Source organism: Cydia amplana, chromosome 13 (genome assembly GCF_948474715.1).
Source record: "Cydia amplana chromosome 13, ilCydAmpl1.1, whole genome shotgun sequence".
In the NCBI taxonomy this organism is placed as follows: domain Eukaryota; kingdom Metazoa; phylum Arthropoda; class Insecta; order Lepidoptera; family Tortricidae; genus Cydia; species Cydia amplana.
In genome coordinates, this window is record NC_086081.1 from 2,768,185 (window position 1) to 2,793,205 (window position 25,021).

A 25,021-nucleotide genomic window follows, 5' to 3' on the forward strand; every position below is an offset into this window, starting at 1 on the left:
TGAAATCAAAAGAATTTATTTGACACAACAATCTTAAGCCTAACAGATATTAAATATGTACCTATATGACATACTTTTGTAACTTGTTGTCTCAAAGAGGATAGCACTCAGCATGTGTCGGAGCACATAGTCATAGAGAAAAAAATACATAGATTGCTCACTCCATACATCAGTTTTAGTACCAAAAAGACTATTAGCATCTAGCATCGAGTAGCGGAACTATCAGTACTGCTACTTGACAATAGATGTAGCAGTACTGATAGTTCCGCTACTCGATGCTAGATGTAGACACTGAAATTAATAGTCTAACTGATGTATGGAGTGAGCACTCTTGTCTTACTATATTTCTCTATGACATAGTGCAATATGCATCAAATTCTGAAAAAATATTTTCCATAATCTCAATATCTAGAGAGGAAAATGGGGACTACGTTTGTATGGAAAAGCGGCCGTCCCCTTTCCTCTTAAGGGTCTATTTTAAGACCAACCAAGCCGCACTCAAACGAAAAGGAAAATGTATTGAAGAACGCAAACTAAAATGCATTTCCAAGGCTTTGTTGCATTCTATTAGTTCCAACTGAGAAAATCTTGTTGCATTTGCAATATAAGGGTTTTCCCTTTATGTTTCCTTTACAAAGGGCACTTTCTTGGTAAAGTAATAAATAGTAAAAATAAATAAAAAACCGGCCAAATGTTCGAGTCGGACTGCACATTTCTAATAGATTTTCCTGGCATCTATACGTAAAGAACTATTTCGTGTATTTTTTTCAAAATTTTAGACGCAGTAGTTTCGGAGATAAAGGGGGGGGGAGGAATGGTCAGACAGACAGACGCACGACCTATAAGGGTTTCGTTTTTTCCTTCTGAGGCACGGAACCCTAAAAATTACTGTCAGGTTACAAAGAACATCACATATATATGTACGAACACTAGCGACCCGCCCCGGCTTCGCTCGGGTTACACAAAACCGTAACAAATTATACACCTAAAAACCTTCCTCTATTAATTTAATAGGTGAAAACCGCATGAAAATCCGTTCAGTAGTTTTTTTATTTATATTTTAAATTATTATCTGAGTTACGAGCTTAAATTTTGTATGGAATTTGTTTATCGCTCCTAACTCTTATTATAATAAAAATAAACAAAAAATCGAAAACAGTCAAGCGAAGGGGCATATCTATAGGGGCATAGCGTTAATAAACTACCTAAATATAATAAATTGTTTAAAAATATTTTCCATAGAGTTAATATTCAGGAAAGAAACTGGAAACTATGCCTGTATGAAGAAGCGGGTTCACTATCCTCTTAAGGATTAATGTCAAACTTTCCTACAAAAATATTAGGTAGATGTACCTACTTATAAAAGAACCAATAGAGAGAACAAATTAATCAAAATGTCAGATACACCAAAATTACATTAATTATATAAAACATCACATAAACACACTACATTTCTACAAATTACATAACACAAAAAAAAAACACAAGTCAAAAACAAAGCAGTCAGCAATTAGTCAAAAATCCCACCCCGCGTCATCCCAGGCGCAAAGGTGCCCAAAACGCTCGCCGCATTACCGCGCTGAATCGCGATGGACAACCTCTGCACCAGGAATGACCCGGAGCGGGGATCCAGGCCTCTTTCTCGCAACCGGTTCCCAACCTCCTTAAAAAACTCTCTAGCCTCTAAGCACCAACAGCCAGCCGTTTCGACCGCCAGAGGCACAAACAAATAGCCGTACCTACTTATTGTAGTTTACCCTATCTAACTAAAAGTCCCCAAATTTTACAACAAACAAAATTAATAAAATCATAAAAGTGGCTGGTATAAATCGCTACTCATGATAAGCGAGCCGTGTTTGGACAGCGGCGGTGTCGTTGACTCCCGCCATTGGTGTGACGTCACATCCTGCGCGCGCGCATTGTGCGCGACATGCAGCGAAACACTGCGTATTATGTACTCGTATGTACCTATGGATGTTTTATAGATTACAGGTTACAGAGCTTGATTATATACATTGACCATATATTAGAGAAATAAGAGTAAGTACCTATATGTCGTTTTGTAATAGATAATTTATTTTTAATATACACTTTATTTATTTTTCATCTTAAGTTAGGTAATTTATAATATGAATATAAAAGTAAAATATAAAAACACTTACAAAACAATAAAAAATACATAAGTATAAACACATTATAAAAAACCTAACTATTATTATTATGAATACCAGGTATGTAGTTAAGTACTAACTGGCCGTGTGTATTTTGATGTCTGTAAGTATGTAATTAAAACTGTTTCATTGACTTGAGCGACAAAGCCAAATCGTTGAGGTCGATGTGCCTATTTATGTAACTTGTATCCCTGTAAAGGATATCTTCCATTTAAGTTTTATGTATAAACAATAAATACATATTAACGTCATAAAAAGAACTTGAATACCCCTTGGGCCGTGTTCAAAACAGGAAGTTCATAAATAAGTTGATATATTTAGTTAGTTTTACTGGGTATTTTCCGCAAGTCGACAATTGTGCCTATTTTGCATAAAAAACGAGGTAGCTCTACTCTAGCCACCCCAGCTCCTCCCTGAAGCCAATCAGTGTCTTCTGGTTGCTAACTGCCTCCTTCAGTGTGCAAGTTGATATATTGCAAATTCTTCTTTATTTTTAAATAATTATATTGTACCTTATGCTCAAAAAATCGTGCAACATGGTATCATGTTGTTCCGTTAACTATATTATATTGTAAGACCTATACTATACTGACCACTAACATGAAAGCAATGAATGAAAGTTTCTAAAAATCTTTTGGCTCAGTTTACACTTTTTGTTCACGCGATTCCAAATATCTCATGCAACACGGTCTGTAACCTATAAGTATAGTCGACGTCAGATATATGTTTGCATTTTTCGCCTTATTACAAAGGAGTAAGGTGCAAAACTGTAAACATATCTTTGACGTCGACTGTACTTATACAAAATCAAACAATGAACACAGATTCACAGCAAAGGTTGCACTTCCAAAATACAGCATGTCACCCCGACTAAAAAATCCTACCCCAGCTAGAAACGCATAGCAACATACAAGGACTTATGTGTGTTTGAGAATCATTGACTTATTACCTTCTGGTACCGAATACGGTAGGGTTTGGCACCCTCTCAGACAGGGTAGCTATTTATAAGTATGGGTGTGATGGGGAAATTTTGGGACAATTTAATGGTTCTTATATTTGGTGCAGTAAAGGCGCATTTAACTATGTGCATGGTTAATAGATGGATGTTTATATCGGGAGGAATTTTATGGGTATAGGTGCAGTGGATGCGTAAATTAGAACGTGCAAGATTTTCATGCGTTTTGAAACGATTGAATTTATCATACTAATTTCATCTCGTTATGTAATTATAGTTACTAACTATAGTGTTTCGACGGAATTGAAATGTTTATGGTACTGATATTGTAACTAAATAAAGTCCCCCGCCGCGTCTGTCTATTTGTGTGTTTGTATGCTCGCGATAAATTCAAAAACTACTGAACGGATTTTCATGCGGTTAAAAAATAACGAGTACTTTTGACTAATAGTAACAGTCACAATTACTATTAAGTATTAACCAATGATTTTCAGGTAAAACCAGGTACTTTTGACCAACATGCTCAGTCAAAAGCAGTTTTGCCTGTTTTTGTCGGTTAAAAGTTCTTTTGACCAGTTCACACTTTTGACTGCGACAGTTATACTCTTTGCAGAGTGTCGTGGTTAACTAGGTACTGACATGAGGCATAGATGTTACTTGCTGTACGATTTATCGCCATTTTCCGCGGTTGGAGGTCATTCTGGCAAATGCGTTCAAGGTCTTTCCATGGCAGTTTTAATTTGGTCAGTTAAGTAGCTTGGCCGAGCGGGAATTGAAGGTTTGTCTCAATTTTCCGGATCGGAAGAAATTTCATTTGGTAGCAAGATATCACTTAACGAGACTACGAATATTGGGGAAATTTAATAAAGCAGTCTGGGAAGTAATCCAATTAAAAGTTTCAGGCTTCAGATTCTCGCCGTGCCTCGCTTTATTAGAATTCATAACATATAGCTCATCTATGTTATATACCAGATATACCTGTAAGTATGGGTTCCTCCACGATATCGCGTATATGAGTGTGAGTGGGACGCGCTAGGAAGAAGTTGTTTTCAAGTAGCCATATTACAATGCGCTTATGAACGTTAAATAAAGCTACGCCAGCTCTAATCCTACACCTTTGCCCGAGAAAATTGAAATCCCTCCTAAATTGTAAGAGGGTATCCGAATAAGTATGGGACCGGCGGGACATATCTTTACAAAACATTAAATCGTAAATTATAAACTGAAATAGATACCATACACCAAAGAAAATACCATTACACCAGGGCAGCCCAGAGGACTTCTCTCTCTCTCTCTGACACCTAACCTACAATGTTACGCCATACGCTTAAATACCAAAGAAAATGTGACCAAATGCACCGGTGGCCGAGGCGGGAATCGAACCCGCGTCTTCTTACGCGGCTTACGTCCTTAGGTACCACTAAAGCTGAAGACGCGGGTTCGATTCCCGCCTCATTTACAATTTCACATTAAATATGTACAGGACGAGTGAAATTCACTGCTGGTAATGTCACGAATCCAGCAAGAAGAAAATTGAAATAAAATCAGTAATATCATGGTACCGTAAGATCTGCCTATTTTTCTCCCCGCTTGATAATTGTACTCCAACAGTTTTTATATATAAAAACTATATCACAACCTCATTTAAGAGCTACATTATACCTATAGTAGTGATGGTCTACTTTAAATAGGCATACATATCAACATACCAAGAACAATATAATACAGCGGCAAATAGTAGGGGTACTTATATCATATTTTTTTAGATACATTTGCATAGGTAATATATGTTTGAGAATATCTCAAAAACTAATGAAATTTACAATATAGGGGCATTTGAAACCAACAATTTAATCAAACTAGGGTACATTTTTAAAATAATTAATTTGCCCGAGTTTTCGCGGTAGCCCGGTGGGTATTAAATTGCAAAATAATTATTCGATTTAATTTTCAAACCAGAGCCCGTACCATGAGTCACGGACAGTGTCAAAACTGACATTTACGCTATCGAGAACGTAATTTACTTTCTATACATCTCGTTTGCACTAATATGCGAGTACGAGCGAGATGTATAGAAAGTAAATTACGTTCTCGACGGCGTTTATGTCAGTGCCAAACTGATGGTAGCCGTACAGAGGATAACGAGGACGGAAAATCGATCCATCTAGGTTTTATTGTTGGTAAGATTCGCTTTTGAGTGTTTTCAAATAGTGTTTGCAGTGCAGTATACTATATATATATATATATATAGTCGTGATGACGATACAATCATTGTTTACATAATATAAAGTCTAATTTCAGTAATTTTCGAATGAAAAATATCTATTTTGTCGCTACATTCGATTCTCGGAGCAAATTTTGGAGCAAACCAGGCACTTTTACGGCACCAATCACTGCCCATGTCTCCCATTTGGGCTCCCAGCGAGAGCCGTGACGCCCTTGTATCACATTAAAAGCAATAAGTACATAACTAAGTTAGGCAGTATTGATTTTATAGCGTGGGGCTTCACGCTCTCGGGCGGCGAGTGCCGTCACTACGTACATAACTGGCCGGGTCTAACTTGCTAATTGGTATTATTTACTTATTTATTTAAACGTTATTGCACAAAATATATACAACAATATGCAAATGGCGGTTTAATGCCAAATTGCATTCTGTATCAGTCAACTATAGGGCCAAACAAAGATACCTACAATTATATTATGATGACATTTTACTGTCATTCGCCTTGTCTGTAATTTTCTGTACAAAACAGTCTGCCGGTTTTTGCACGTCAAATGTATACGTAACGTTAAGCGTCAGTCCATAGGAACATTGTGTATGACCATTGGCCACCTATTTTCGACAGAGGGGAACGCCTGTTAATGGCTACTCCGTTTGGTTATATCCTCTAAGCCCGTGCATCACGATCGTACCTTTACTACATTCCAGATATCATAAGACTTTAGAAGATGCTACGATGCTTTTTCCGACAAGTTACGGGCAAGAAATTTAATGTCTGGGACAAATTATTTTCTTTCTCTTGTTTTTTGTCCTCATAAAATGTGACGGAGTGTAGCTTTTTGTATGAGATGAAATTTATAGTGTGTCAAAGGTCTGTTTGATTTCAAACATAGACAGAGGGAATCATACTATCTTTGTCTAACACTAGTACTAGCACCCAAAAGAAGTCATTATACGAGGGCTGTTTGATAAGTACCCGTTTATGAAAAAAATAATCAGTTGTTTTTGTTTATATGCATTTATTTTTCTTCATAGTCTCCTTTTAACTCTATACACTTGTTCCACCTATATTCAAGCTTCAATAAACCATCCAAAAAGTATGATTTCGGAAAGTCATTAAAATAGGCCTCTGTGGCGGCAATGACTTCGTCATTTGATCCAAATCGCTTACTACCGAGCCATTTTTTCAGGTTGGGAAACAAAAATAAATCGCATGGGGTCAAATCTGGAGAATACGGGGGGTAAGGCAATAGGGCGTAGCGTAATTGTGTTAATTTAGCCATCACAACTCTAGACGAATGAGCTGGTGCGTTGTCGTGATGAGACAGTACTTTTTTATTTTTTAAATGGGGTCGTTTGTCCTTCAACCCAGCGTCAAATTCATCCAATAAATTGGCATAGTACTGCCCTGTTATCGTTTTCCCCTTTTCTAAGAACTCAATATGTATAATACCCTGCGAATCCCAAAAAACGGTCGCCATGACCTTTCCAGCCGATGGAACGATTTTTGCTATCTTTCGCGCAGGTTCACCCGGTAAAATCCACTGCTTCGACTGCCCTTTCATTTCCGGGGGGTAGTGGTGACCACGTTTCGTCTACGGTCACGAAACGACGCAGAAACTCCTTCGGGTTACGTTTGAACACGGCCAAACACTGCTCCGAAGTAGTCAGTCGGTTCCGTTTTTGCTCCTCCGTGAGTAAACGCGGCACCCACCTCGCCGATACTGTCTTCATACCCAATTTTTCTTCTAATATGTTTTGTACCCGCTCGATTGGAACATTTACAGCATCAACGATTTCTCGAAGTTCAATTCGGCGGTCGGCTAAAACGATATTTTCAATTTTCTTAACCATATCGTCTGTAGTCACCTCAATTGGGCGGCCTGGGCGATCCTCATCAAAGACGGTTGTTCTCCCCCGCTTAAACTCGTTAAACCAGTATCTGACGGTTGTCATAGAAGGAGCACATTCATGGTAAACCGCTTGCATTCTTACTTTTATTTCATCACATGTTTTTCCTTCCAAAAACAAGAATCTAATTACAGACCGATACTGCTCTTTCTCCATTTTCACAATTTTAAGTTCACGCTTTCACTGAATCGCTGTCAAATGAGAAAAAAACAAAAGAATGCTGTTTTTTTAAAAAAATTCCCACCTCTGAAAAATGGCTTAAAACGATTGTATACATATTTTCGGCCCGTGATATTAATACATTTGGAAAACGGGTACTTATCAAACAGCCCTCGTATGTATTACAAATTAAAGATATCTTATTGATACGGGTTTAACACCCCCTGGCACTGATTAAAATAACCGACTTGGTTTCACATTCACATTACATCTCAAAACTTTTTTGTAGTAAAAGCGTTGCGAGACTTGCGCCTTTTTACAATCTGTCAGCTCCCACGGCTCATATATGAGCCAGAACGCTTATGGTGACGTCATATCGTGGGATTCGACAGGTTAATGTTTTTGATGGGATCTCATCTCTTTTTGTAGGCAGTCCTTCTTTTCGGGTATTCATACCCATACTATGTATACACATATCATAACTAAACATATCTTCATTCATACTCACATCGTACATCGTAGTGTACCTTTACTTTACCTACTATTTGTAAGAACTGCAACAGTAACTTTGTAATATCATATATTTATATGGGATTACAAACTTACTTATGCAGTTCTTAGATCTTTAAAACGTGACTGATATTGCAATATTTTTAGGTTTTCCCTTTATGTGGCCATTAAACCCTAACTCTGTACCGAATTTCAGCTCTCTGAGTTTATGGGAAGTACTAGTTCCATGGTGATGATCATGAGTGAATGAGTGTCATAAATGCGAAACTTTGCTTTCGCTTAACTTCGGAACTAAATGACCTACAGACTTGAAATTTTGGATTTTAAGTATGTGATTATAGCTTACTGGATGACGAAAACCTTTTTACATGTAATGTTTTTGATGGGATATAATCTACAGATAGAAAGACATGCATTAGCACTCGACATTTTGACTTATTTGATAGAAGACACAAATACAAGCGTGACAGAGTGGTCAGAAACAAGACGACGAAAAGAATTTGACCCGTCTGTGCCACTTTATATCAAGTCACGGTGACATAAATGAGAGATGCCTAGAGTTAGATCAAGAAAACTCTGCAACGATTTTGATAGCACACGCCGTGCACGTGTTATTTTAAACGTCAAACTTCTATGAAATAATGACGTATAAATAACACTTGCACTGCGTGTGCTATCAAAATTCTTGCATAGATATATATCTATCTAACTCTGGCTGCTTTCATATAGATTACAGAGTATAGACGGTCACTGTGACAGGTTAAGAATTGGTCCATAAATCCAATTCCTTGACAATAATAGTAGGTATTTAAAAAGCAAGTATGTATTTAAAACTAAACTTAAACTGCTGCTTATAGAAAAAGCATTCTACAGCATCAGCGAATTTATAAATATTCGATGAGGTCGTTGACATCTGCATCGTAATTTAAAAAAAACCGGCCAAGTACGAGTCGGACTCGCGCACGGAGGGTTCCGCACCATCAACAAAAAATAGAGCAAAACAAGCAAAAAAGAGGTCACCCATCCAAGTACTGACCCCGCCCGACGTTGCTTAACTTCGGTCAAAAATCACGTTTGTTGTATGGGTGGGAGCCCCACTTAAATCTTTATTTTATTCTGTTTTTAGTATTTGTTGTTATAGCGGCAACAGAAATACATCATCTGTGAAAATTTCAACTGTCTAGCTATAACGGTTCGTGAGATACAGCCTGGTGACAGACGGACGGACGGACAGCGGAGTCTTAGTAATAGGGTCCCGTTTTTACCTTTTGGTACGGAACCCTAAAAATGTTATGAAATAATTAATTTTTATTTTTATGAACATATATTTTTTGTAAATATAATATGTGACCTGTAAAATTTGTTTTTACCAATTAAGATCTGTATTCTGTAATACGAGTGAACTTTGCTGTGCGAAGTGGCGGCTGTTAGTTCTAACGTAAACCGTTATGTTATAGATATAGCGGCATCGGAATGTGCTCTAGCCACGCTGTTAGATACACTAGACTTACTGCCGTATTCGAACTTCAAGATATTTACAAGAGACGACACGTACTAGATCCATTCTAGATACGTTATAGTTTAGATTTTTACTAGTTCTCTTTTGCAGCTCAATTCGGGCAACCAATGTCACTTTTACGTTAGATAGAGTTAGATATCTATTAGATGTGAATTGGATCTCTAAGTCATATCTCGTGGAAATCGTTCAAGAGTGTCTCCAGAATCGCGGAAATGTCAAATTTGACAGTTAGATCCTAAAAATATCGTTATCGTATCTTGGTGATGTCTAAAAGATATCCTATAGATATCTATTTCAAAATCCGAATCGGGCCCTAGGGGTCGGTTGCACCAAACTGTTTGTCATCGTTAAAGAGTTCGCTAAATTTTATTGTATGGAAAGTTTCATAGTAAACCGCCGCGGTGCGCCGCGTGACGTTGAACAGTGTCAAGTGCGGATGGTGCAATTGGCACTTAGATATATTGTTGGTACGTTGGTAGGAACTCAAGTCATTTGAATCTAAATTTGAAGATACCGACTCGTTTTTACGAGGCTCGGCGCTTGAAAACTTCCGAGCTTAAAAATAAAGAAAATAGGCGTTATTGTATGATTTGTGTATCTAACACAATACATGAAGTCATTAAAAATAATTGTAAATAAATTGTGCATTTTCTGAAAAGGACTCAAGTCTCTACAGAAGACTCGACTCGACTAACGCAAAATTGTTCTTTTATATGAATTATTTCACACATTTAAATGAAGGGCAAATGCCATTAAAAGCACACGGAAACTATATTCTATTTTTAGGGTTCCGTACCCAAAGGGTAAAAACGGGACCCTATTACTAAGACTCCGCTGTCCGTCCGTCCGTCCGTCCGTCTGTCACCAGGCTGTATCTCACGAACCGTGATAGCTAAACAGTTGAAATTTTCACAGATGATGTTTCTCTATTTCTTTTGCCGCTATAACAACAAATACTAAAAACAGAATAAAATAAAGATTTAAGTGGGGCTCCCAGACAACAAACGTGATCTTTGACCGAAGTTAAGCAACGTCGGGCGGGGTCAGTACTTGGATGGGTGACCGTTTTTTTGCTTGTTTTGCTCTATTTTTTGTTGATGGTGCGGAACCCTCCGTGCGCGTGTCCGACTCGCACTTGGCCGGTTTTTTATCGAGACGCCCGCACGAATGTCAGTACAGCTAACTGATATGATTCCAATATCATTCAAATATCGGTTTGATGTCATTGTCAGTGCATGTTCTAATTGGCTTGTGAGGCGCTCTGCGAGTAATGTTAAATAAATATGTAACCAAGAACAGATATTTAAAATTTAAAGTTTAAATTCATACCGTAAATGATGGCTAGAATAAAACAAACGGCGGAAGAGAGCGGCGTTGAAGTCTTTTGTGTGTCAAGGACTATTCAAAGTCAGTCAATAACTGTAGGTTTCTAACAGAACCCCTAGTGTAAGGGCTCATTACATTGCGTCATTTGATCGGTCGGCTGAATTGATGTAACGTCAATGGTCTGCAATGTAACTAAAATCGTATACGAGTTCGCGCGCCGTCTAAGCCCTAAGGCTCATTTAGACGGTGCGAGAACTCGCATGCGAGTTTCATTACATTGCGTCATTTGATCGGTCGGCTGAATTGTTGTAACCTCCATGGTCCGCAATGTAACTAAAATCGTATACGAGTTCGCGCGCCGTCTAAATGAGCCCTAAATTTCATTCGATAGCGTGAGCGTTCGTGTTTTCGTTTTATGTTTATTTTTGTATGGCATTTTGAACAGTGCGCCAAGCGGGACGTTTTGGAAACTCAAAATCCTATACACAATGACACTTAACGCAAACGCGTAGGTACATGCCACGTCACGCTATCTAATGAAATTTACACTAGAGTACACAGCTATTAACTACCACGTATTTATAAAACGTAAACGTATTGGGAAAGCGTAAAATAAGATCCTAAATTATGATTTGCCGCGGTGAGATTTATAGGACTCATTTAGACGGTGCGAGAACTCGCATGCGAGTTTCATTACATTGCGTTATTTGATCGGTCGGCTGAATTGTTGTAACCTCAATGGTCCGCAATGTAACTAAAACTGCATGCGAGTTCGCGTGCCGTCTAAATGAGCCCTTAGGCAAGAATAATATTTAGCGGAATTTAAAAAACATATCTCATTATATTCCTTGAATCCGTCCGTCTGTCCGTCTGATCGTATGTCACAGCTATTTTTATCGGAATCCTTATAAGATTAAAGGGAATGAGTTGTTTAGAAATGTACGTAAATTGTGTCTGATGATTGTGTCTGTGTCGAAACGTCGGTGAATATAAAGGTTATTGAATAAATTTCGCGTTAGACCCGCGTCTATAAATGTGAGTTTATATGTGTTCAAAACGCGAAAGTTTTAAATATTATAATCAAACATATCTCTGGAAACAATAACGGATCAGTCGGAAACAAATTTCGAAAAAACTGCAAAAAATGAACGCATAAAAAATACTTATTTGTACCGAAAACAAAGGGTAAACTTAAACTTTCGACCGGTACTGTATATTTAACTTTTAATTTTGTGGAATACACTTCTTAATAGTTATAATATACATTTTGTTAGTACAGTCGCCATCAGATATATCGGAGCGGCTAAGGCGCTCACAAATATCTGAGCACGCCTCTATTGTCAAGGCGTTAGAGTGCTTGTTCAGATATTGTGAACGCCTTGGCCGCTCCGATATATCTGATGGCGACTGTACCTATGTTGCAAATTGCAATATTTAATTGCGGTCGACAGTACTCGAGGCCTATATTGAGTTGCGCAGGCGCATACCGCAGACTTTGACTCGTGGCAGGTAGCCAACGATAACACATTCATCGGCCAACTATGTTTCAAAACAAGGCCTCTTTGTCACTTCTCTAACAGATAATACTTTGTTCAATAAAAATAACCAAAGTTATACCACTGAATAAATAATAGTACTAGGTATAGAAGACTCACTCTCTAACAAAACGCGTCTGTTACGATCAGCACAGATATAGCCGCTAGGTGGCGACAGCGCCACGCGCGGCTTATATCTAGCCCCAAAATTGGTGTGGAACGGATGTACTTTTAGCTACCTGTAGCAAAGCGACGAAATCGCGGAGTGAGCCACGCCTGGTTATATGAAGTTAGCAGTAAAATAAAACAAATTGTCTAAACAATTGACGAACAGAAACCTTAGAATTCCCACAAGGCCGCGAGAACGCTAAAGTAAAAGGTCATATCAATAACACAAATATTTTATGCGACACGTAGAAATATATCATAAACTACCTGTAGATAAGTTCAAACTTAACAACATTACGATGCAATATGACTGGAAAGTACAAATCATGTTCACATATCAATCGCAAATATTTAGCAAAAAAAGTTGAGATAGCATCCGATAAACTAGGTTAGTTCATCATTTGGATACCACTAGCGCCATCTATCGGCAAGCCGCGGCACTGCGTGCAGCGCGAGCGAGCGCGCTCTAACTATTGTAACTAGATGGGTTTAGGCCTAGGTTGCTACGCCGTAGGCCGCGTAGCCCGTAGCCCGTAGCACTCGGTCAAGATTGCGATATTGACATTGCCAGGTCATTATTGACAGTATGAGGTCGAGCGAATTGGGGTTTCGGGTTACCGTAAAATGGGGTGAGCAGGGTTCGCGAGGAGAGTTGGGTTATGAATGGGGAGAGAAGGGATGAATGGGGAGAGAAGGGATGAAAGGGGGGTGAGATGGGATTTTAAGGCTACTGCTACAAAAATAATGTGTTCCAATTTAAAATGGAGCTATAGTAATACTCATAATAAAAAAAAAACAATCCAAAAATCTTTCAAAATCACCTTTGTATGAAATCCCCAACTCACCCCAATTACGGGGGACTACGGGGTGAGGTGGGATTTCCTGTTTATCGTCAAAGTTATGAAATGGAACTACCCAAAATAAAATAAAAACTAAAATACAAACGTCCGGAACACTTATTTAGTTTGCATATGTAAAAATAAAATGTTATCGAGGTTTGAAACTTTGAATGTCAGTTCATATCACCTCATTTTACGGTACAAGGAAAATGTGGCAATAAATATTTTATACGGTTTGCAAACACAATGAGTGTATCTAATCTAATCAATGACGAATGACAACAAAATTCAATACAGTTCAATCTTGCTGTAGGTACTCATATTGATGACTTAACATCACCTTTAAAAACATCTATTGTAAAACATTAAGATTTATACAAGATGACTATGATGATATCTATACATTAAGAGAAACATAACTATATAAAACTTCTTAGCTATGAAAAATTCACTTACCTTTAGAGGACTCGCCGATCTGAAAAGAGTACGGGAAAGTGGGAAAGTCAGACAGAGGAAGTGGAGTTGAAAAGCAAGCAACAGGAGTTTATCTTATACCTTTAAACGAGCGATTCTTGTATATATAATTCAGCGATCTCGGAACGGAACGGCTCTAACGATTTCGATGAAATTTGCTATATGGGGGTTTTCGGGGGCGAAAAATCGATCTAGCTAGGTCTTATCTCTGGGAAAACGCGCATTTTTGAATTTTTATATGTTTTCCGAGCAAAGCTCGGCCTCCCAGATATTTATATTAGCTGTGCGAAGTGCGTCGAAAGTCGAAACTGTGTGAAATTTCATGGGACAGTATTTTCATACGATTTGATACAATCTGAATAAATTACTAATTGCCTCAACGAAGGTGTTAATTTTTCTATCCATTACTATAAACACAAACATCAGCGGGCGCAGCATGATTCCATTTTTATCGCCTGTCACTATGTCCGTCACTTTCGCACTTACTTGTTACAACGTGACAGGCATGGTGACAAGCGATAAAAATGCGACCGCGCTACCGCCGCTGGTCCGACAATACACGTGTCGCCACATTAATAATAAAATAATTACTTTATCGCCTGTGTAACATTGTCTATTCGTTAATGATGTTCTAACTTGATATACATATTTGACGACTGGTCTGGCCTAGTGGGTAGTGACTACTAGTGACCCTGCCTGTGAAGCCGCGGTCCTGGGTTCGAATCCCGGTAAGGGCATTTATTTGTGTGATGAGCACAGATATTTGTTCCTGCTGAGTCTTGGGTGTTTTCTATGTATTTATGTATTTGTATATTATATATGACACCGTAAGATTGTGAACCCGTTAGTTTACAATCTAACGTAGGTTAGGTTAGTTTATAATATAACTAGCGAGATTATAATCTGACGAGTGTTTACAATTTTACGGTGACATATATATCGTTGTCTGAGTACCCACAACACAAGCTTTCTTGAGCTTACTGTGGGACTTAGTTAATCTGTCTAAGATGTCCTATAATATTTATTTCTATTTATATTTGTGATTTATTAAAAATATATAGAAGTAGGATTCTATTTAATGCCAGTTTGAACGTGAACTGTAGATATATTGTATGTAATTATTATATAACTATTTGTAAAACTGTTGATGGTCACTGATACTTTTGAATGATGACGACACATCCAACATTGAATGAAATTCACATTCACCGCTGAGCTACGGTCGTAGCGGTACGTCGTAGCCGATAACATGGGTTTTCCGGTATGTAGCGAAAATGCTACGTAGAGGCAATCCGACAGCGTGTCGTGATTAGCTCTGAATGGGTTAAGGAATGAATCGGTTATAGGTACTAGCCTCTAGTCGCCCAGAGACCTATAAAAAGGTCTCCTGTTCAATTCTAATTTGAATCTTTGTTTTGACGTCAAAATTGAATTTTTATTGGCAACGTTTGACGTCTGGGCGACTAGAGGCTAGGAGTATAAAAATGTAATATCTGGGAGACCGAGCTTTGCTCGGAAAACATAAAAATCTCAAAAATGCGCGTTTTCCCAGATATAAGACCTAGCTAGATCGACTTTTCGCCCCCGAAAACCCCCATATAGCAAATTTCATCGAAATCGTTAGAGCCATTTCCGAGATCCTCAAAATATCTATACATATAATTAAATAAATAAATAAGTAAACAAGAATTGCTCGTTTAAAGATATAAGATAGAAAGAAATAGGAAGGAGATTTTAATAAGGGTTCTCGGATGATTTCCCTCTTGAAGTTTACTGCTCCTAAATGAATGTTATTAACATTGCACAAAAAACATGATTAATCAACAAAGCTATAAAATACCAATCCAGATAAGTCAAGAACATGCGACTTTTACACGCAGCGTCACGGATATTGCACGCCTTCGGGCGCAAGCACAGAACATATTAAAGAGGTTAGAACGGCTATCGCGCGCAGTTAGTATCGGAACCGGTGTCGCCGCTCGTTCCTCTCCACATTTCCACATTTCTCGCGCAACGGTAGTAAAAACTTGTGTGCCTGGTGAATGGATACGCCTCCTTTAGACATATTTGATGTCTGGCTTCTTAATCTGAACGTTATTGTGGCGCAAAAGGCATGTTTACGTTTTTCGGTCAGCGCGGGCGAGTACTAGCATGCGAGCGTTTGCTCATAACCGGCGGCGACACGTACCCTGCTCGCATCGCCATTCTACTTGTTCTGTGGGCGCAAGCGATCCTTTCAAAGGCCGACAATATTAACAATAAATAAAACGCGTAAACAAAGAGGATGACTGAATTAGCATGACAAATACGAATGTTTCCGGAGAAAATACGATAGAAAACAATTATGCACTAAATCAATTTTTTTAACAAGCAGATACGTCTGCGAGCGATATTCTTTATATTAAAGGAAAACAATGGAAAAAGTTACGCTTCCGGCAGGACTTAAACCCGCATCCTCCACAATCCGTGTGTTGCTTTTACTTAACCAATTGAGCTACGGAAGCCTACCAGGACCTAGCAAATCTTTCCATTCCTTCCCTTATGCATACGCCTTTGGGGTTGCGTCATTTCGTTCATGAAAAACCGGTTAAGTTTTTGAAAGCGAACTAAAAAATATCGTTCTCTCTTACCGGTAAGACGAGAGAACGAAATTTTATGGCTCGCGAGAACGATATAATACCAGTTACTCTCGGCTGTTGGAGACGCTCGGTTTAACTCGTCCTCACACGTAAAAGAGATAGCAATATTATCTCTAAATTGCTTCGATGTTTTCAATTTAACCGGTTAATTTCGTTCCACAAAAACGAAAGACGAACGAATTTGTGATAATCTGGTATCCCAATAGACAGTTCTTTAACCGGTAACCGCAAACGGAAACAAAGTCCTTTTCGTTCCCGGGTGAAAGAAACGTTACTTTTGACACTGACAGATCTGATCCAAAACCCGTACCATGAGTCACTGACAGTGTCAAAACTGACATTTACGCTATCGAGAACGTAATTTACTTTCTATACATTTCGTTTGCACTAAAATTAGAGTACGAGCGAGATGTATAGAAAGTAAATTACGTTCTCGATAGCGTTTATGTCAGTGCCAAACTGATGGTAGCCGTACAGATCGTATCTAGATCAAATTTTAGACGTACCTATATTAAAATTAGAATCAGGGCTATAACCACGACAAACGAAGTTCGCAAATTGCGGGCATTTTACTCTGTCACTGTAATTACGCCTCCATTTGAGTAAAAGAGAAAGATCCCCGCAATTTGCGAATTTCGGTTTTCGCGGTAGCCCCTCAGGCCGTAAGAGTCAGTAAAGAGGCCCACTGATTACCAGTCCGCCGGACGATATCGGCCTGTCAGTTGTTCGGAACTGACAAATTTATGTTCCAACTGACACTGACACTGTCCGGCGGACTGGTAATCAGTGGGCCCCTTTACACCAAACCGTCCACCACCCTTGAAGCGTATGAACCAGAGGTTCCCAAAGTGGTCCAGGTGGACCAGGTGGAAGCTAGCGTGACCCCCTTTGGCGTGAATAAAACTTGGGTTGGGTGAAAAGTTTTGGGAACAGAATTAGAAATGTAGCAGCAGGGAGTCTACCGAAAACCCTAAAACATTTACAGTGGTCTACGAGAAAACAAGTTTGGGAACCACTGGTATGAACGAAAACGGTTTGAAAAATAAAAGGCCTGGCGGCCTAGCCAAGGTGACAATCGCTTTCGCCTCACCATCGAATCGCTTTGTGTCTCCCTATCACTCTCCACATCCATATTAGTGTGACAATGACAGTTGCGTTTCGTTCGCTAAGCTATACGGTTAGCGATTGGCGTGTTGTCTACGGGGGCAGTTCTAAAGAGAGCTCTAAAGCTTACCTTAAAATTTTGCTGTGCCGCCTGCTCCTCTGCCTCGTACTTGTGTTTGATGTTCTCTATGCGCATCTGCTTCAGGATGCCCGCTACCTCGATCCTGCAAGAAAACTTAGATTTATGGCGTTGTTCATAAACCCTCAATAAAAAATAAACCCTAAAGGGGCTGCGCGGCGCGGGGCGCGACAGAAGCGGGGCGTGATACCTGCGGGACGCAGTCTGTTTGATGTCGGTAACCTGTTAGCATGTGCCGCGGTCGCGCGGCGCGACCGCGGCGCTGTGTCGCGCCGTGTGTTTGGCCAGGCCTTAACTCAGTAATTACAATGATGAACCTAACAAACTTACATGTACATTTTTTTTTCTCGATTTAACTAGCAAGTAACAGTTTAAATAGTTCAATAACTTTCGGTTTACTTGATTATTTTGGATAATACTTTTTGTATTTTTTGTATTCCATTAAGTAATTCCCTTTGAGCATATTTGCAGTAATTTACTGGTGGAAAGTGTTTTGCCTTGTGTTTCATTAATATTAATTCATATTGTGTAAGATTGTTGCCCAATCAATCAATAAAATAAAATAAAAATGTATCATCTAAAGGTGTCCGCTAGCATGGTCCGCTAGGGTAGCTTGTCCCAACGGCCCTCATATGTTCTCTGTAAAGTACCTGACTCTCATATTGTCCTGCAGACGCCGCAGAGGCCCGAGGTACTCCTGTGAACGCCCGCCCCTGACCTCGGTGAGCTGGTACTCTACATGTTTCATGCGCTCCGAGTACAACTGCTCTCGTAGCACGGTGAACTGCCGCTCGAGGTTTGCTGAAATGGTTAAAACGTCTGATGAGTTACCTATAAGGTACTCGTAAAAGTTGGAACTTGAACTATTGATAATTGGGTTACGTAGCTGCGCGCAAAATAGATCCCAATATAGCCTCTCATAATTCCCAAATGGAGGGTCTGTATTTAGCTTGTACTATGCTAAAAAATTGCGTTTAGAAAGGGAATTTTGTCAAGAATTAATCGTGGCAATTATTTTTATTTATCTTATGGCATAATATGTACATGTCACTGGATTACATATAAAGCGAAAAATTATAGTTAGAAATTTGCCCTTCCCAGGTACGCGACTGCGTGAGAATAAATAAAGTGTATACAACTGTAAAAAAATTAAAGGGAATGGAACAATTTTTTTGTCAAAACATGTTTGAGAATAGGTATTTGGAAAATTACATTTCTGGTAATTATTAAAACAGAGATTAAATAACAACATAAATAAATAAATGGTATACACTGGAATGGAAAAATTATGCAAAATAGGACTGGTCAAATACATCAAAAAACTATATTGATTTGTATCTATAATCACACATAATTAACCAAGATCCTAAAACAAGTATCATTCTATAATAAAATTTATCTTTTATTCGCGAAAGCTTTAAAAATGTATGGAAAAACACTACTGTTTATATCCAAAACATAATCAGTTGTTAGTAAACATAACCTCAAAATACCAACCTAAATTGTCCAGGCACTCGTTTCTCCGGCGCTCGCACTCGCTCTCATCCATCTCGGAGGAGTCATCGGAGTCTGGCTCGTCTGCCTCTTCAGCACTGGAGTCCCTATCGGGACCCCTGGAGGATCCACCGGACCTCTCGGTTTCACCACCAGACAAATCACCATCCCCATCACTGTCACCTTCCACTTTCATTGAGGGCATTTTGCACGAGTTTAAAATGTTGTCACGCGCAGTAAGCAAGCTTTTTTCGAAAAGTAGGACAGATTTTTCTGTGATTTGGCTGTTTTCGCTCCCTTTAGATGCCAAATTGCCAACTGTCAATGGCAAGCTGTCACATAGCTGTCATTTTTCTCTTTTTTTATATTAAGGTGTTGCCAGTGACAATAGTTATTTGTACAACAAGAGATCAAAGTTTGATATTTCTTCGAGTGCTTATTTTGAGTCCCGTGCAAGCGAAAGATTCTAGAATCTTGAGCGTAGTAAGGGACTCAAAAGCGCACGAGATGTAAATAACTTTGATCTCGTGTAGTACACAACATTTTTCACCTCAGCAGTGAGAACATATTAGAGAACCCGAAAAATGTATTCCTTCTTCATCGCTTACCTCTATTCACTCATGTTTTCTTAAGATATACGAACAATTAAATTTTCACCTCAGCAGCTCGAACAAGGGTACTTTGCTACTTAAAAACAGTGAGCATTTGCTCATTTTGTCTCACTCAGTGAGCAAAATGCGATTTTGCTCACTGTTTTTAAGTAGCAAAGTACCCTTGTTCGAGCTGCTGAGGTGAAAAATCATTTTATCTAGTGTTTAATAAATGGCTGCAAAGAGCTTTGTTTTGGCCAGGGACTGCATCATTATTTCAAACCAGGGATGTTGCGAACATCCGCATCCGCATCCGCAACCGCGGAACTTCCGCATTATTTTCAACATCCGCATCTGCATCCGCATCCGCATAAAATCGATGCGGAGCATATGCGGATGCGGATGTCGAACAAGTCGGTACAGGAACGTCTTAGTGGCGGCGTAAGTGCTAGGTAATTTCGTCATTACCATACCCAGACCATACCCCGCAACGGAGCTAGCAAAATCGTAGCATAGAAAACCGGAAAACCTTCGACGGGTCGTTTATATGAGGCGATGTGTGCAAGCCGTAGAATATTTAAGTCAAGATTAAGGTGGTGTCAAAACCACCAGGATCAAATTAAAATGGACAAACTTGCATTACATCACTCAAAGAATGATTTTAGGAGTTTCTGGAAAACGACTAATAAATTAAACCCTGCGCCTGGCTTACCTGTGAGCATTAATGGTGTGACCGACCCTTTGGAAACAGCCACTTTGTTTAAAAATCATTTTGCAGTAAAGTCACCACTCGGACCGTCCAAGTCGATGCTTGACACTGAGATTAAATCTGACGTCCCAGTTCTCGAGATTTCGGCTAAAGATGTGGCACAAGTGCTCAAACAGATGTCTAGAGGAAAGTCACCCGGTCATGACGGCCTCAGTGTGGAGCATCTTCGTTACGCCGGGCCGCACTTGCCCAGAGTGCTTGCAATGTTTTATTCGCTATGTCTCCGCCACTCATATTTGCCTATGGAATTAATGAGAACTATTGTAGTGCCTATAGTAAAGAGTAAAGTGGGGGATATATCGGATAAAAGTAACTATAGGCCTATTTCCTTGGCGACTATTCTGGCTAAGGTTCTTGACGGCTTGCTTAATGTTCAGTTGGATAAATATCTGACAGTCCATGACAATCAGTTTGGTTTCAAGCCGGGATTGTCTACTGAGTCTGCCATACTGAGCCTTAAGCATGTCGTTAAGTACTATACCACACGGAAAACACCTGTTTACGCCTGTTTTCTCGACTTATCTAAGGCTTTTGACTTAGTAAGTTATGATCTGCTGTGGAAAAAGCTGGGAGAGTCTAACGTGCCGGTCGGAGTAATAAATATTTTCAAATATTGGTATAATAACCAAATAAATAATGTTCGATGGGCCGATAAGCTCTCTGAGCCTTACAGGTTACAGTGTGGGGTCAGACAGGGTGGGTTGACTTCACCGAAGCTGTTCAATGTATATGTGAACGAGCTGATCGTCGCGCTCAGCAGCCAACATGTCGGCTGCCACATAGATGGCGTGTGTGTTAATAACCTGAGCTACGCGGACGACATGGCGCTGCTGAGCGCGTCGGTTTGCGGGTTAAGGAGACTGCTTCAAATATGTGAAGACTATGCATCTAGTCACGGTCTGATATATAACTCTAAAAAGAGTGAAGTAATGGTTTTCAGGTCTGGGACTCGTTTACCAGAAAATGTGCCCCCAATTAGGTTGAACGGGATCGAACTTAGTCATGTAAGGCAATTTAAATACCTAGGTCACCTGCTCACGGACAACTTGATGGATGACGCTGACATCGAGAGAGAGCGTAGGGCGCTGGCAGTCAGGGCGAATATGTTGGCTCGTAGATTTGCGCGGTGCACGAGAGAGGTAAAAGTGACTCTTTTCCGAGCTTACTGTACCTCATTGTATACGTGCACTCTATGGGCTCATCACACGCGCAAAGCTCTCAGCGCCCTACGCGTCCAGTATAACGATGCGTTCAGGGTGATGTTGAGGTTGCCGCGTCGCTGCAGTGCATCGGGCATGTTCGCGGAGGCGCGCACCGCGTGCTTCTTCACCACTCTGCGCAGGCGGTGCGCGTCCTTGCTCTGCAGAGTGCGTGCTAGCCCCAACATCATCTTGAGCATGATCTCCAGCAGGTTTGATTGCCCTTACATGAACCACTGCATGCTAATACATGTAAATAATAATATAAAGTGAGGTATATTTTAATTCTGTTGTTTGTTAAATTTTAAATTTTAATCTTTAATTTAATTGTAATTTTAATTTAATTTTAATTTTAATTTAATTTAATATTAATTTTATTTAATTTAAAAATGTAAAAATATGGACTGTTTAATTGTCTGAAATAAATTTATTTTATTTATTATTTATTTATAGGTATGACAGTTTTGTGTCAGGGTTGGCGATTATGATGAACCATTTTGCTTTAACTTTATTGTATGTAAGATTAATAAAATTGATCGTTGTTGACCCTTTTCCGATATAACCCGGTTTAATTTACTGTCAAGTAATATAAATTAACAGGTCAATGTCTATATTAGATGCGTTTCAATGTATCTGTTACTAGCTGTTGCCCGCGACTTCGTACGCGTGGATTTGTATATTGGTGGTTATTCTACATTAGCTTAGAACATTATGCAGCAAAATATTGCAGTAGGACGGTTAATCATTTGTTAATTATTAATATTATACAACGCATGAGACTTGTCTTTCACAACCTACGAAGTTTCTAGCCCCTAACTAAATAAAATTGTTCTCGACATAATCCCTCTCAACCCCCTTAGAAGATTTTCATGTCCTCTATTCAATAAAACCTACTACCTAACTACCTATTTACGAAGTTTGAAGTAAATAAATTCTTGTATTCTAATAATATGCCTCTGTACAAAGATTCAAGCCCAGTTCTCACAAAAATGTTTGAACTCCATACAAACCACCACCTTGAGATATAAATTTTCAAAAACGCTGAAATTATTTTTTTTCCGTTTTAAAATAATACCTTTTTATGAATTTTCAAGTTCCTAGCTTAAAATAAAATTTGAACCCCGTACAAACTTTCAACCCCTTTTTAAACCTGTTAGGGGATGAATTTTACAAAACGCTGAAATTACTTGTATTGTCTTCTAATAATATCCCTATAAAGATTCAAGTCCCGCGCTCGAAAAAATGTTTGATATCCATACAAACTTTCAACCCTTTTTTCACCACCTTAGGGGATGAATTTTCAAAAACGCTGAAATTAGTTTTCTTGTATTTAAATTTAATATCTATTTGCAAAGTTTCAAGTTCCTAGCTTAAAATGAAATTTGCACCCCAAGACGAACTTTCATCCCCTTTTAACCCCCTTAGGGGTTGAATTTCCAAAAAACGTCGCAATTACTTTATTTTGTGATCGGCTATTATGCCTTTCTAAGAAGTTTCAAAGCATTTGTAATGAATTCAAACTTTCAACCCCTTTTTAACCTTGTTAGGGGATGAATTTTACAAAACGCTGAAATTACTTTTCCTGTCTTTTAATAATATCCCCAAATACAAAGATTCAAGTCCCGCGCTCGAAAAAATGTTTGATATCCATACAAACTTTCAACCCCTTTTTCACCACCTTACGGGATGAATTTTCAAAAACGCTGAAATTAGTTTTCTTGTATTTTAATAATATCCCCAAATACAAAGATTCAAGTCCCGCGCTCGAAAAAATGTTTGATATCCATACAAACTTTCAACCCCTTTTTCACCACCTTACGGGATGAATTTTCAAAAACGCTGAAATTAGTTTTCTTGTATTTTAATAATATATCTTTTTCCGAAGTTTCAAGTACCTAGCTTAAAATAAAATTTGAACCACATACAAACTTTCAACCCCTTTTTAACCCTGTTAGGGGATGAATTTTAAAAAACGCTGAAATTACTTTTCCTGTCTTTTAATAATATCCCCAAATACAAAGATTCAAGTCCCGCGCTCGAAAAAATGTTTGATGTCCATACAAACTTTCAACCCTTTTTCACCACCTTAGGGGATGAAATTTCAAAAACGCTGAAATTAGTTTTCTTGTATTTAAATTTAATATCTATTTGTAAAGTTTCAAGTTCCTAGCTTAAAATGAAATTTGCACCCCAAAACGAACTTTCATCCCCTTTTTAACCCCCTTAGGGGTTGAATTTCCAAAAACGTCGCAATTACTTTATTTTGTAATCGGCTACTATGCCTTTCTACGAAGTTTCAAGGCATTTGTAATGGATTCAAACTTTCAACCCCTTTTTAACCCTGTTAGGGGATGAATTTTCAAAAACGCTGAAATTACTTTTCCTGTCTTATAATAATATCCCCATATACAAAGTTTCAAGTCCCACACTCACAAAAATATTTGATCTCCATACAAACTTTCAACCCCTTTTTCACCACCTTGGGGGATGAATTTTCAAAAACGCTGAAATTAGTTTTCTTGTTTTTTAATATAATACATTTTTACAAAGTTTCAAATTCCTAGCTTAAAATAAAACTTGTACCCCATACAACCTTTCATCCCCTTTTTAACCCCCTTAGGGGTTGAATTTTTCAAAATCGCTTCTTATCTCTTGTACACTTTATAAATGCAACCTAGTGTGCAAATTTCAACTTTCTAGCTTTTGTAGTTTCGGCTCTGCGTTGATGAATCAGTCAGTCAGTCAGTCAGTCAGTCAGTCAGGACACTTGCATTTATATATATATAGATTTGTTTATAAAATCACGTTTTTTTCGCATTTCTTTCAAATATTAACATGGAATTTTCATTGCTTGAAAATATTGGTGTATTTGAAAACAAAGAATAGTTATTTTCGATACAAGTGCGAAAAAGAGGAAATTCGAAACGAGTGGCGATAAATTAAAACACGACCGAAGGGAGTGTTTTAAATCGACACAATAATATATATATATATGGTCTAGTTATATAAAAGGCAACCAAAGGTCTTATATACGACGCTATAAGATTGGCTATTTATATAAAACGGAAGAAACTTGCAAAAAAAGAATGATAAATACCGGCACCAACTACTAGGTTGACGAGTTAAGACATTTACGGTTATGAGAGCTACGATGCCAGACAGACATACAGAATATAGATACACATATTACACATTACGATGATTGCTTGTGAAGATCCCATTTTCGATCCACTATCCAAGCGTACCACTGTAGGTAAGTATAAGATTTTATAATGCGAAGTTAGCTGCTCCCTATT

General features: G+C 38.6%; 1 protein-coding gene and 1 long non-coding RNA gene across 2 annotated transcripts in view; one reads left to right on the plus strand and one right to left on the minus strand.

Moving 5' to 3' along the window:
* The window catches only part of LOC134653377 (uncharacterized), a 144,294-nt gene extending 140,419 nt beyond the window's left edge, over positions 1–3,875 (plus strand). Inside the window, exon 3 of the long non-coding RNA XR_010097251.1 lies at positions 3,821–3,875. This is a non-coding gene — a long non-coding RNA (uncharacterized LOC134653377). The remainder of the gene's footprint in view (positions 1–3,820) is intronic.
* Positions 1–19,486, minus strand: part of LOC134653344 (breast cancer metastasis-suppressor 1-like protein) — a 148,686-nt gene extending 129,200 nt beyond the window's left edge. The window contains exons 1-3 of the mRNA XM_063508678.1: positions 19,171–19,486; positions 18,324–18,474; positions 17,665–17,758 (exon numbers count right to left, since the gene is read on the minus strand). Coding sequence (XP_063364748.1) covers positions 17,665–17,758; positions 18,324–18,474; positions 19,171–19,372 — 447 coding nt within the window. The 5' untranslated portion in view covers positions 19,373–19,486. The remainder of the gene's footprint in view (positions 1–17,664; positions 17,759–18,323; positions 18,475–19,170) is intronic.
* Positions 19,487–25,021: the final 5,535 nt, after the last annotated feature.